General features: G+C 43.2%; 1 protein-coding gene across 1 annotated transcript in view; it reads left to right on the top strand.

The window, feature by feature from the left end:
* Positions 1 to 12,934, top strand: part of CADPS (calcium dependent secretion activator) — a gene marked incomplete at its 5' end in the record, with an annotated part of 176,719 nt that overhangs the window by 138,702 nt on the left and 25,083 nt on the right. Inside the window, 3 exon segments of the mRNA XM_021409345.1 lie at positions 3,145 to 3,291; positions 6,352 to 6,507; positions 9,496 to 9,643. Coding sequence (XP_021265020.1) covers positions 3,145 to 3,291; positions 6,352 to 6,507; positions 9,496 to 9,643 — 451 coding nt within the window.

Below are 12,934 nucleotides of genomic sequence, written 5' to 3'. Positions count from 1 at the left end.
AGAGCTGCTGAATTTGCAGGGGGTCCTTGCCCTATAGCTAGAGCAGCTGGTGTGCGCCTATGAATCCACGCAGAGAAGCGTGGAACACTTATCCCTCGCACAGTCATCCAAATACGGAAGATACAGAGCAGGTCTGTTCTCTGGTGAGTTGAGAGGTCTCGGAAAAGTAGGGTTGTGCAATGGGTTTTTCGTGCTAGCTTCTCAGAGAACGCCGATTGATCTGCAGCCAGCAGACACGTATGTGTGCGTGTGCGTCTCTGTGTGCGTGTCTGTGTTGGAAGATCTTTCTGAGCAAATGCTAAAGCCGTTGCAGGGACAGCCAGTTTCAGCTGCTTGGCAAGGAGGTTCTCAGTGACCTGTGGCTGCCCCTGCTGCAGTCTTGTCCTGCCTTTAACATCTATCGATTGCTCGCTAACCCTTTGCAAACTTTATAAATGTGTCGTTCACGTAAAATGTAAGAAATGGAACTGTGTGATTATATTAATCATTGGAAGAGATTGTACGGCTATTAAGCTCCAGTGAAAAACGTTTCCCCTTCAAAGAAGGCACTGCTGTAGTGAAAATGAGTATTTTCGTTACTATTCTGGGTGTCAGTCAGAGAGAGGAAGAGCACAGATTTGACTGCCTACTTCACTATAAGCTCTCTGCTTTACATCAAGGCTTTTGTGAAAAGATTTGCTCTCAAGCATTTGCTCAGCCTAGGCAGGAAGGTAGTGAGCATTTCTGGTGATAGAAGAGACAGGCATCTGCCTCTTGGATCCGTAAATCATCACATAGGACCTAAGCATTGCAGCAGGGCCAGGGCTCTCATTGAGCTCTGCTCTGAAACCAGGAGACCCGTCGGTAAATGCACGGTGATTTCCTGCCCTCCTTCCAGTCCTGGGGCAGCCCTGCAGGAGTGGCCCCTGTGCATTGGAACGTGTTTCCTGCCATCAGCACCACGGCACGGTGCGAGCGTGGGGATGCTGGCACGGTGTGCTGCCAGTCTGTCTGCACTGAGAATTCCCTCGCAGGCAGCGCAGGTGAAAGCCATTTCCATCGCCAACAAATGGGGTGTAGCAGCAGAAACCAGGATAACAAGCAGTACAGCTCCAGAGTGCATGTCTTTTCTGAAACGTATCAGGATCCAGTCCCAAAGCGTCTTAAACGAGACAGCCCTCATCTCGTTGGTCCAAATGCCCGCATTCCCTGCCTGATGGCTGAGGTTATATTTAGCCATCTATATTGAATAGGCATGGCTGGCTTTTAGAAACAGTTTCTCATCTTGGACCTGTAGTTTTTATGGTCTGAGCAACTGCGGGCTGGAACATTTGTTGGTAATATTAATCATTTTTTACAGGTCTCACTGCAACTGTTAGTCAGATAATTAGATGAGTTGAACCTGCAAAATTGTGCATGTCAATTCAGGAGAATATTTTTAAAATTAGTTACTGTATGCTAACATAATATACGCCATTATTTTGCTGTTTTGTTTCCTTTTAGGAGTACTAACTTATTCTTACAACATATCCTTGCATCAGCAAAATAATGTGTTGTATAAAAGAAATATGTTTCCGTGTGAATATAGTATACTGTTTACTCTAGAAGTCACATTTTATTAATACAGTGTTTTTATTAATATAACACTGTCACTTCTTGAATTTTAATATTAAAACCAAAGGTCCTCTGATTTATGTATTTACCATCTGGCTAAGTTATTTAAGTTGCTTTTCCTTATACATTTATATGTTGTCCACCTCTTGCTATTTCCTTATTCCGCAGCAGTATCTAACCACATGCACTGCCATTTCTGAAGATTTAACACGCTCTCAATCACTGTGAAGTCTGTGTCTCATTCAGTAATCATATCATCTTAACAGGCAGATACAGTATGAATGGAAACAATGGATGGCTTTGTAAATTCTCCTATCTGCTTACTGTCTAACAAAGGGAGCAAGCAGATAAAGTGAAGTCCAATCTAGTAAGAAGCGTAGAAACAAAAGAAAACATGCACAGACTTTTTTTTTTTCCACTAGAAAAAGGGGTTGGATTGTGTTTTTTCCACCAAGGGAAGTTTGAATGCCAGAGTTGGGTCCATGCACGTCAATAGAGAAGCTTCAGCAGCACAACACGAAGCTGAAAGCCTGAAGTCCCGATTCCACTTTTACCGAGCTCAAGTAATGATCCAGAAAAGATGGTGTTTTGCAAACTTTAGGCATGTGGTGTTGCTATACCACACATTGTTTCAGGAAAAACAATGTTTCAAATTAAATTAATACATTAGCCCATTTTTAAAAGATCTCTTTTTGCATAACAGTTGCATATCTGAAAATGCTTGTTAAAGTCATGATGCTCAAGTACACTTGGTTCATAAATTAACTTTTGATTGCCTTAATCACTCCCTGGCCCATTTCCAGCCGAGAAACATTCATATACCAGCCCTAAATTTATTAAATGCAATTCATTCACAGTGCACATATGTGGACCTGGGCAACCTGTGAGACATGGAAATGCAAGGGAAGCTTAGGGCACGAGTCTTCATTTAGGAAGTGATTAATCCAGATTTTAGCTTATCTTTGTTATTTTTAGAGTACAAGAAAAACAAGTGTTTTTGGAGTAAAATCCTGGCTTCATTGAATTTGGTGGCAAGAAAAACTCTGAAGAACTTCATCAGAGTTAGAATTTCAAACTGTGTTTATTATGTTGAGTCCTGATTCCAAGAAAAGCACCCTGACTTTTCTGGTAGCTTGCTTCGTTCTGCTATTTCATGTATCCATCCAACCTGAGTATCTTGAACCGAGACTCGCTTCCTTATGAGATAGGTTTTTCCAAGTAAAGGCTGCTCTCTGCACTTTGAAATGGTATCAGGAATTGAAGGTTGTTTTGTGTGGGTGTTTGAGTACTCTGTTAATCTGCTACTTTGTGATTCCTCTTCTTCTTTCATTCTTTTTTTTTTTTTTAAGTAACTTGCTTTTTATTGCAGACTGCAAAAACAGTACACTTAAGCTTCCATACCCATGCTTCTTTCTGAAATGTTTTGCTTTAGTTTTCTAACTGTCGTCGTGCTGTGAATTCTGCAGATTTGTTTATAAGTGTCACGTGCTTCTGCTACATCTGCATTGTCACTGTTATGGTATTTTTTCTTTCTGTCTGTTTCTTCCACAGGAGTTTAACAAGTAATCTGCCCAATGTGAATCTACCAAATGTGAATCTCCCTAAAGTACCAAATCTACCAGTTAACATCCCGCTAGGCATCCCACAAATGCCTAGCTTTTCTGCACCGTCATGGATGGCTGCTATTTATGATTCTGAGTGTGTATTCAGTTCAAATTAGATCTCATTTAAATTTAAAGTCATCTTGGCATGGATATGTATTGTTTGTTTCTGTGCATTATATAAAACTTTAAAGAGTGATACAGTTAATTAGACGTTTTCTGAATGAGACACTAGTGAATTTCTGGCATGTGTATTTTGAGGGTTTTTGGTATAAATCTTGAAAATTTTCTTACTCCCACTGAGAGTTTGAGCAAGTATCTTGCTTTACAAAACAGCTGTCACCAATGGGACACGTTCTGGCCAACATATGAAGCACGGAGTGCATAATGGGAAATGATGTGTCTCAGAAAAGAGTTTTGTCCAAAAGAGAGGATGAGCCAACTTCAATGCCAGTCAACCAATTTATGTGGACCAGATGTAGATCTAACACTGAATTTTATTTAATGCAAGCTCCACATTCCTCAGATGATAATTACTGTCTTGATTTTGATGAAACAGTTTAACATAGAGGAACAACTGTTATTCAGGTTACTAGAGGCCCCAGAGAGCAATTGAAATTCCGTGCCCATCATTGTAGCCTGGGTAATCCTGTGGCCAAGTAAAGAAAGATATTTTCAATGTGAACCTTTGACTGTGGATGGAGAAATTGGGCACTGTCAACGCAGTTGCTCCCTAGGAGCCTTGGGCTCTACTCTGACTCCCTGTGCGAGCTCAAGGTTGCTGAGGAGGGCAGCACTGCTTATCCCCAACTGAGCACACATCAGGCACCTTCTGCTCTTACAGCTGCTTTTCCCTAAAGGTCCCATCCGCCAAGCAATGGGGAGAGGGGTACAAGTGGGCTAAGCCCAGACCTATGCGTTGGAGGCAGCTGGTCTCCCAAGGCCCTAGCACAGGATCTTGAATCACCCCATTTCTCCTGGGCCATCTATGGTTATTGTAATATGGGATGATCTCAACCAGCTCTACACGGATGAGTTGCATTTTCCCTACCATCTCCTCTCTCAAAAGATAAAACCAAAGAAGCTTCCCAGATTCTACCCCATCACTGTTACTGGAATACTCTAGGTTACATCTACACCTGGGGTCCACCAAATGCCTCTGCCACGCACAGGCTTTGTTGCAGAGCAGTGGTAATGAACCAGAAGTAAAGCAAACACTGGTTTTTAATTTATTATTAGATTTTTTAAATTTTTGTTTCAATGCAATACAACTCATATTCATGCTAAGATAGCTATATTAAAGGCTAGATTAGGCAGTTGCCTGTAAAGAGTACTTGAAAGTTTTAATCTTTTTCTCTGTGCATGCTGTGTGGTATTGCCCTTGAAAAGATAAGAATCATGTCATGACAGAAAATTGGATAATCCCTCTGAAAATGTGAACATAAATGGTATCTTGCAAGCTGCCTATGTGACTAGAGTAATTGCGGTGCTCACAAGCAAAATATTAACAGTGCAACTTGGAAATGAATCTAATATATTGTTTACTCGCGTGTAGTCCTAATCAAAAGTGAGAAAAAGACCAAAAATAATAATTCTAAAATTTTGAAACCAAATGGGTGTGATAATGTTGCTGTGGTAAATACCAATTACTGCGTTTGCACATACTTAATTATTTCAGATATAAGTTTGTGCATTTCCAAATCTGGTTTTAGACTCTTAAAGCCTACTTATACCCAAGCAGAGGTTTGAACCAGGAAAAACCAAAAATTGGTGGCTAGATCAGCACTGGAGACTTTTGCACACTTGTCCCCCGGTTAAAGGAAATGCTTGATTCTTTATCTTTTCACTTTCCTGGTTTCCTTTTCCTCACCCATCCCCTCCATCAAGGATGTGTTACCTGTCGCTTAGTGTCAGATCCATTTCTCTTGCGATGGAGATGACCCATCCTCTCTGTCGTTCTCTCCGCTAGTGCAGGACCACAGGGTCCCCGGCATGTTGGGACCATGGTTTTCACCTGGTGGCAGCCACGTATGCCTTGGCTCCGATTTCCTCTGGCATTAACTCAATGCAGCTGGCATCTGTCACAATAGAAACACCCTCCCTCATCTGTTTCTATAGATGATGTCGGCACTAGTGGTGATGCATGGTGTGCTAAATATCTTATAAATTACTGTGTTAGCATTAGTGGTATGCGAGGAGGGGGTCGAAACTCTTGAAGCTCCCTTGGTAATTGTTCTGAAAAAAGTGAGGGAGAAGGAGAGAGGGTGGGAGAAGGGCTATGGATGCATAAATTTCTCTGCACAAACAGAGCACCATCGAGTTCTATATTTTTGTTCTGTCAGTGGAGGTTTGGGATATAATTATACTGTGAAAAGAGCCGGTGTAGCTGCAGGACCAAAGACTTCCATCTGGGCAAGGGTGTGGGTTCGAGAATACAAGCTACAGAGAGAAATTTAGAGTTTTGTGACAGGCCAAAGACGTTGCAAAAGAAATTTAAAAAAAAAAAAGGAAAATCTGTTGTCCTATAGATGCCTTTGCAAGAGGCAGATCTGAGGAGAGGTGCAGCAGTCAATCCAGCCAAAAGTCCTGGGTATGAGATGCCCAGTGCCCTCAGCTCAATTGATCTACCCCTTTCTTTCCAGCTGTTAAGAGCTAACGCGTGTCCTCGCGCACCACTTGTTAGCACTGTCCCTTTCCCAGAGCCCAGTGGGCGGGATGAGGCCACCTAAAGATACGTTTTGGAGGGGGGAGAATTGCATGAGACCCCACATCTTAATAACTGCATACGTTCTGGTATGGTAGTTATTATTGATCAAGGATTTTCTACCACAGTTTCTGGCCTTAATTCTTAATAATCACATACGTTAATGTGGTTATTAACTAAGGCTGATTTTTACCATACACACATTCTTCCTGTTAATATGTGTGACTCGGTGTTGTCTCACTCATCTGGTCTGGAGAGTTTTGTGGGTTACGACAGCAAGGTAGATTAGGCAACTGTATGGTAAAACTCAAAATCCTGATGGTGGAGATTGCCAGCGTTGTCCTGTGTATGAAACTACTGTCTGCTCCACACTTGTTGCAGAAATGGTCTCCACATCAGGTTACTGAGAGCCTGATGCCATCTATGACTTTTGTTCTCCTTTTGCCCTGCCAGCAATGGATCAGGCACCTCAGAAGATCTGTTCTGGAAACTGGATGCCCTACAGACCTTCATCCGGGATCTGCACTGGCCTGAGGAGGAGTTTGGGAAACACTTGGAGCAGCGCTTGAAGCTTATGGCGAGTGACATGATCGAGTCCTGTGTGAAGAGGTACGCGTGCACACGAGCTAGACGGGAGCTCACAGGGAGCAACACTTGGTTTTGTCTCACTATCAGTGCTTTATTCATGGCCCCAGCTCACCTCTGCCCAGCACCAGCTGAGTGGAAAGGCACCCACTGCTGTGAGCTGTGGGCTCCGCAAGCACGTGTTTGCCTGTTCAGACTCTGGAGGGTGTGTATTCATATGGCAGTGATGAGTTGATCGTTGGACTGGATGATCTTAGTGGTCTTTTCCAACCTTAATGATGCTGTGATTCTGTATTCACAAGAAGGCAGTAAAGCAAAGAACCACCCACAATTTCAAGCTTTACGGGCTGTTATCTTGTTGGCGCCTCATGAGAGGTTGAGTCTTTGTCAGTGCAGTTTGGTGTCAGCAGGGCTGAATGCTGAAGGCGTAGCCCCAAGTAAGATCTCAGCTAGAAAACACAGATCCATGGGAGAAAAAAAAAAAGAAAGAAAGAAAAAAGAAAGAAAAAAAAGAAAAAAAAGAAAAAAACTGGTTCCTAAAAGGGTGATAGTGTAGCTTAGCACACAGGCCTCACATCTGCTGCTGAAAGAAGAAAGCCAGTGTATCATCAGCACGTTGCAGGATGCTCACCTGCTGGTCTTCCAAAAGAGAGAGGTTTCTTTAAAAACTTTCAAACACACAGGCAGCTGTCATTTTGAAAACAAAATGTTACCGTTAAATTGTCAAACTTCCCACAGTAATTTATGTTCATTTGGTGTCAGAGCTGATTAGGCAGGAGGAAGAAATGAACTTTGCATTCCATCGTGCAAAAATTAATAGACAAAGAGACAGACCAAAGGCAAAACGAGTGCCAAATACAGCTGGTACTGCTAATAATAGATGCAATGTGTGATGTGGCTGTTCTGTACCACAGTTGCCTGGCCACTCTGCAAGCGCGAGCATGGGGTTTGTTGTTCGCACGTTCTCACAGTCTGGATATCCAACGTCACAATACGAGAAGGCACGGTCGGTCCCCGAGATGGAGGCAGGAGGCTCGCCTGCTGGCAGCAGGCAGCTCGAGACTTGCTCTCACCTTTCTGAGAGCAATGAGGTGGCCGTGGTGTCTTTTGATTTGAGCAGGTCACCCTAAGTTGCAGCAGCTGGTTTGGGTCCTTTGGCTTGGCGTGGAAGCTGATCTTCAGTTGTCAAACCGTTATTGAAGGGTGAATGCAGTGGGGTTTGTTCCTGTAAGCAGCAAATGCTCTGTTGGAGCCAATGCGGGGCAGTTCCTGGGCTCTGCTCCTTTTGAAACTGGACTTCGCCCTATCCCCAGAGGTGTTCAAGGCCAGGTTGGATGGGGCCCTGGACAACCAGATCTGGTGCCCTGCCCGTGACAGGGAGTTGGAACTAGGTAATATTTGAGGTTGTTTCCAGCCCAAGCCATTCTATGATTCTGTGACACAACGGACAACTTTGCTGCATCTACAGTGCAGTTGTAGCCGTGATGATCTACGGAAATAAGATCAGGTGATGTTGGTTGAGATAACTGGGAAAAATAAGCACGTTACCAGGTACATCTGAGGAAGGATTTTTGTGCCTGGGAGCTGGCTTTTTTTCCCAACTACTCCAACCCTTCTACAAATATATTGCCCCTCTGTGAAAACTTGGCCCAGCTTGTAATGGTACGACTATATATAATGGTTCTGAGCATAAGTAAGTAGGAACATGCTCATCTCTGCGAGGAGATGGAAAATCCCAGTCACTTTTGGTCCTTTCAGTAATTATCAAGATTCTAGTCCCCGAGTCCAGGCTAAATCTGGCACTGGTAATTAAATCAGTTCAAATGCCACTGCTGATGTAAACCAATATGCTGCTTTCCCTATTTATATCACCTGCAAACAGGGCCTGGCTAAGGTTTCTTTAGCAATTTCAGTTTGACACAACATTTTTCTTCGCGTCTGTCTCTGAACTGTTGAATGCCATGGAGGAGCCACCCCGCCTTCCATGCTCGGTTGTATTTCGGGGCTGTCAGGAAAGCAGCCCTTGCAAGGCAGGCCTCTTCTGCTAATACATCCAGGCAGCAGGACCTCCATACCAGCTCGGATCTGATCCCAAGAACAGGAGTTTCACATTTGTAAATTAGTTTTCATTTGCATAACCCTTGGGGGATCTTTCAAGATCAGAGTTATTCCTGAGCTGCAGCTGATATTATTTGTTATTTCTAAATAGAAGCTCCTATGTTAATTTGTTGGCAGATTCTGTCTGATGTGATAATTGTTCTGTGCTAGGTTAGATTAGTGAAGTACCTCTGGAATCTGCCGAGGGGCTCAAGAGAAAGACGAGGCAATGCCCACCATACTGCAGGGCTTCCCAATGCTGGTCACGCATGACTTGGTATTTTCATACACAGCAGGGATCAAATTCTGTAGTCATTGCTTCCAAAAAGCTCTGTGTGGGCTCATGTACGATCATCCACACGTGACTGTGCGTGTGCTCGGGGAAATCACTTTGATGAACTTTGAGATGCTTAGGAAGTTTCCATAAGCAAAGAAAGTCATGCAGACCTAAAACCATAATGATCCAACAGCGTCCTTTCAGTCAAGCAATGATGAAATTCCCTTTTTTTTTTTTTTTTTTTTTTGTAGTGGATATTATGAAGCAATAGGAGCTTCCTTTAATGCACTAGGCTTGCTATTTGTGGTTGTAAATCAGCTAATGCATCCAAATGATAGGTGTGCGTTGACACTGCTGTTTGTAGCATCATCACACTGTTTATCAAGCATGAGAAAGTCATAGTGTCTCTGAAACCGTTGCACACTTTATAAATAGTGTGCATTCTGGGGAATGTGTTTCTTTTTAAACTGGAAAATCACTTTTAGTAAAAGCACATTGTAACCATTGTACTGTAACGCTCCCAAGTAGCACTCAGCTTTCTGTTTTGCTGAACTCTTCTAAGCCTTGTGTTTCACATTGTTACTAGCTTCGGTGTTTCAAAAAGAAACTGAAGCATCTTTTTCTGCTTTCCCTAACAGAACCAGGATTGCATTTGAAGTAAAACTGCAGAAAACCAGCCGATCAACAGATTTCCGAGTCCCTCAATCAATATGCACCATGTTTAATGTCATGGTAGATGCCAAAGCTCAGTCAACAAAGCTTTGCAGCATGGAAATGGGCCAGGAGGTAAAAATGCAGGTTCTTCTTTTCACACCTTTTAAAGGCAACGTAATGAAATTTCCTGTCTCCTGTTGTGCTGGGTTCAGAGATGTGTTATCAGTTGTGGATTTAGCCTTCCGTATAGAGTGTGCAGATGAACATGTAGGGCATTGCTCTCAGATAAATCTGATAAATATATACACTCAGAATCCCAATCACTTAGGAATGATTTTTTGCAAGGATTGTGGTGTGCATAAGGTACCTCTGAAGCCTGCCTAATGTGAGGTGACCATATGTATTAAATCACTAACCCCATTTTGGAACCAGGTGTCAGTAACAGACTTCCATGTGTGACTATTTTCTGGACACAAAAACATGGAAAACAGTAGTGCCAAGTTGTTGCTGAGCTTCTTGAAAGGAAAAAGAAGTAATAACTTAAGAAAGTAAACTGAAATTCCGTTGGTTTTGACTTCCTTGAATACAGGCTATTATCAGCAAGCCTGGTGATCCTGGATTTCTGGGTTTTTAGTGACTCGGGTTGTTAATGAGGATGTTTTGGAAATCAAGCTAATTCCAATATCATGACAGAACAAGCTCCTTGCATTCATAAAACTGCCAGGTGAAGTGTTTGCATGGCACAACTGCCTCCATTTATAGCGTGACCAGGTCCTCTCTGCATATTCCCATGCTCACATGTGATGCTCAGTGGTTGCAGATCTGCCTGGGCTGCTGCAGGAGGTGTTGGGCCTGGCAGCCCTGAGCCTGTGGCAAGCAGCACTTGCAGGGGTAAGAGGTTTTAACAGCGGAACTAAGAGACCTGCAAAGCAGATGTAAATTAGCAGTGCATAAGTTACCATGTAGGGCTGCAGTATGGTGTACACCCTCCCTTTTTCTTTTCTTCCTTTTAATGTGTGTTTCTACGCTCCCTCCGTTTGCTTTTCATTTTGGCTACGCCTGCCTCCCTTTCCTGAAGCTGTATAAAGCTGCACGTTGAGGTGCTCATACAAGGGAGGGGTCAACAACAGAGCTCTCCTTTTGGGCAAAGGGTAAGAATGCCACTACTGCTCTTCCAGTCCCAGTGGAAATGGTGGAACAGGCGGATGCCAGAGAGATGAGGAACAGGGTTTTTAGGGAGATGACATTTTGGCATGGAACAGCCCCCTGATTTTCCTTTGTCACTGCTGTACATGGGCAGACTCAGTGCTCTTTCTGCCCTCATTCTGGGGCTCCCTCCCACCCCGTGGCCTTTCTCTGAAGCCCACCTTCGGTTCTGCTCACTTTATCAGATACTTGAATGCATTTTGAGAGCATTACCCTGTGAAACAAACACCCATCATTTCATTTCCATTTCCTTGTCTCTAAAGGCAGCTGTTAAAACATTTGGTAAACATACTTTACCATCTTAAATATTTATTTTTCCTCTGAATTTTTAATACATCTAAGGGGATAAATGTATGTATTAAATGTTTCTCAGTTGGTCTAGTATGTTTCTATTTAATATCTAAGGTCAGATGGTCCTTAGAGAAATACAACGTACACACAATCTGTTACATGACAAGGCAAGATACTCATCACATAAAGTCAAGTTGAATCATTGTAGTGCACTGATTACGGATTGTAATAATAGAGCTAATAGAAAGCCACAATGAACCCTGCCAGCAGCAGTGGCTGCACTGAGCAAAGCAAATCGGTTGGGTGATCTTTAACCTCAGGCATTTTCCTAGGTAATGCAGAGGGAGCTGTTAGGAAGGCTGGTTTAGGCGCCAGCTATCTCTGAACGCTGCTCTGGGGCTGCCCCAGGGTTTGTGCCCTAATGGGAAGGTGTGGTCAGAGCCCTATGGATACCACCTCCGTGTTTGCACGGGACCCTCTCCTGCTCTCAGAGCTGCATTTTTATTCCATCAGTGCTCTTATTTGCCTTGTAAGCATCCTTTTCTGGGGATGGAGAAGTGCAGTGCCATCGCATTTCATCTGGCCACCTTGGTGCTGAGCCCTGCCTCCACTTGCCCTCTCCCACACCTCCTTCATTTCTCCTCCATCCCCAGAGCCCTGGCAGCCCTCTGGTTGTCCTTGTTCTTTTCTTTGTCTCCTCCTTGCCTTCCCAATCTGGCCACCCTCTGTCTCCTTCCTGAGGAGTTAGCCATATCCAAGGTCTTCCACGCACACACAAAATACAGTTGCAGAAGGAAATCATCATGGGGAAGACAACCCCAGTGTACACTCAACTCCTCTAGCATCTTCCTTAGCAAGTCCTGGCCTTGTGTGCTGAGGGCATCAGGAGTTCTCACCCATATCCAGCTCTTAGCAGTCCCTCTCAGCCTGCAGCCATGTTTCCAGCTGTGTCAGCTGTGTCAGCTGTGCCAGGTCCATCTGCGGGCTGATAAGGCCTAACTACATTAAACACATCAATCGTAGGTAACTGATTGCTACAAGCGACTCATTTATGTCTTGACATCAAAATGGAATCTCCAAACGCAAACACTGCTTGTTGGTTTATGTTTAGGTGGGAGCAGCCTGCCTTGCCCAATGGGTGTGTGGGCAGCGCTGCAGACCCCTGCCCTGTCATTGGAGAGCCCACAGGGGGCTGTCAGCAGATAGTTCCTGTCCTGTTGTACTTGCTGCAAATACTGTGGGCAGCAATCTCTGACATTTCAGTGGAAGGTTTTGCTCACATTTCGTTTTCCCCTGCTAATTGTTTCTGTTGCTGTGCACGATGCTGTTATCATAACCGCACTTTAAAGATCCTTTGGCTTTTTTTCATTTGGTTTTATTTATCATTTACCTTCATATTTTCTTTTTCCTGTCTTTTGCACTTTTCTCTTTATTTCTGTCCCCAATCATCTGAAAAGTTTGCTAAAGAGTGGGTAAGTGTGTCTGACTTTTTTTCTTTGTTCCAAATTCCCGTGTTAATATGTTGTTGTCACAGAAAAAAAAAAGAAACAGTAGAGCAGTTCAGACTGCTGACAGACATTGAGACCAGCATCTAGCATTTGTAAAGCCCTCACAGTCTTCGTTCCCAAAGTCTGATTAGTATTTAAAGCAGATTTGTCTCTTTCAATGTGATTTGATGTTAACATTTTAAAACAATATTAATGCCAAGTGGTAATGAATATAGTGACTAGCACCAATGCTTGAAATGTTTGACTGAAAAATCAAATGTTTTGTGTTGGAAAGCAGTCATAATCAGCATTTTCTCAGTCCATTGAAAATAAGAATATACTGTATGTTTTCACTAATTAAATCTTGTATTGGAAACAGGTCTTTTCTAAATTAGTAGAAGACTGTATTTTAGTACCTATTCTAGCCATATTGCAGCTG

The sequence above is a fragment of the Numida meleagris genome, chromosome 11 (assembly GCF_002078875.1).
Source record: "Numida meleagris isolate 19003 breed g44 Domestic line chromosome 11, NumMel1.0, whole genome shotgun sequence".
In the NCBI taxonomy this organism is placed as follows: Eukaryota; Metazoa; Chordata; class Aves; order Galliformes; family Numididae; genus Numida; species Numida meleagris.
This window is presented reverse-complemented; position numbering and strand designations above follow the sequence as displayed.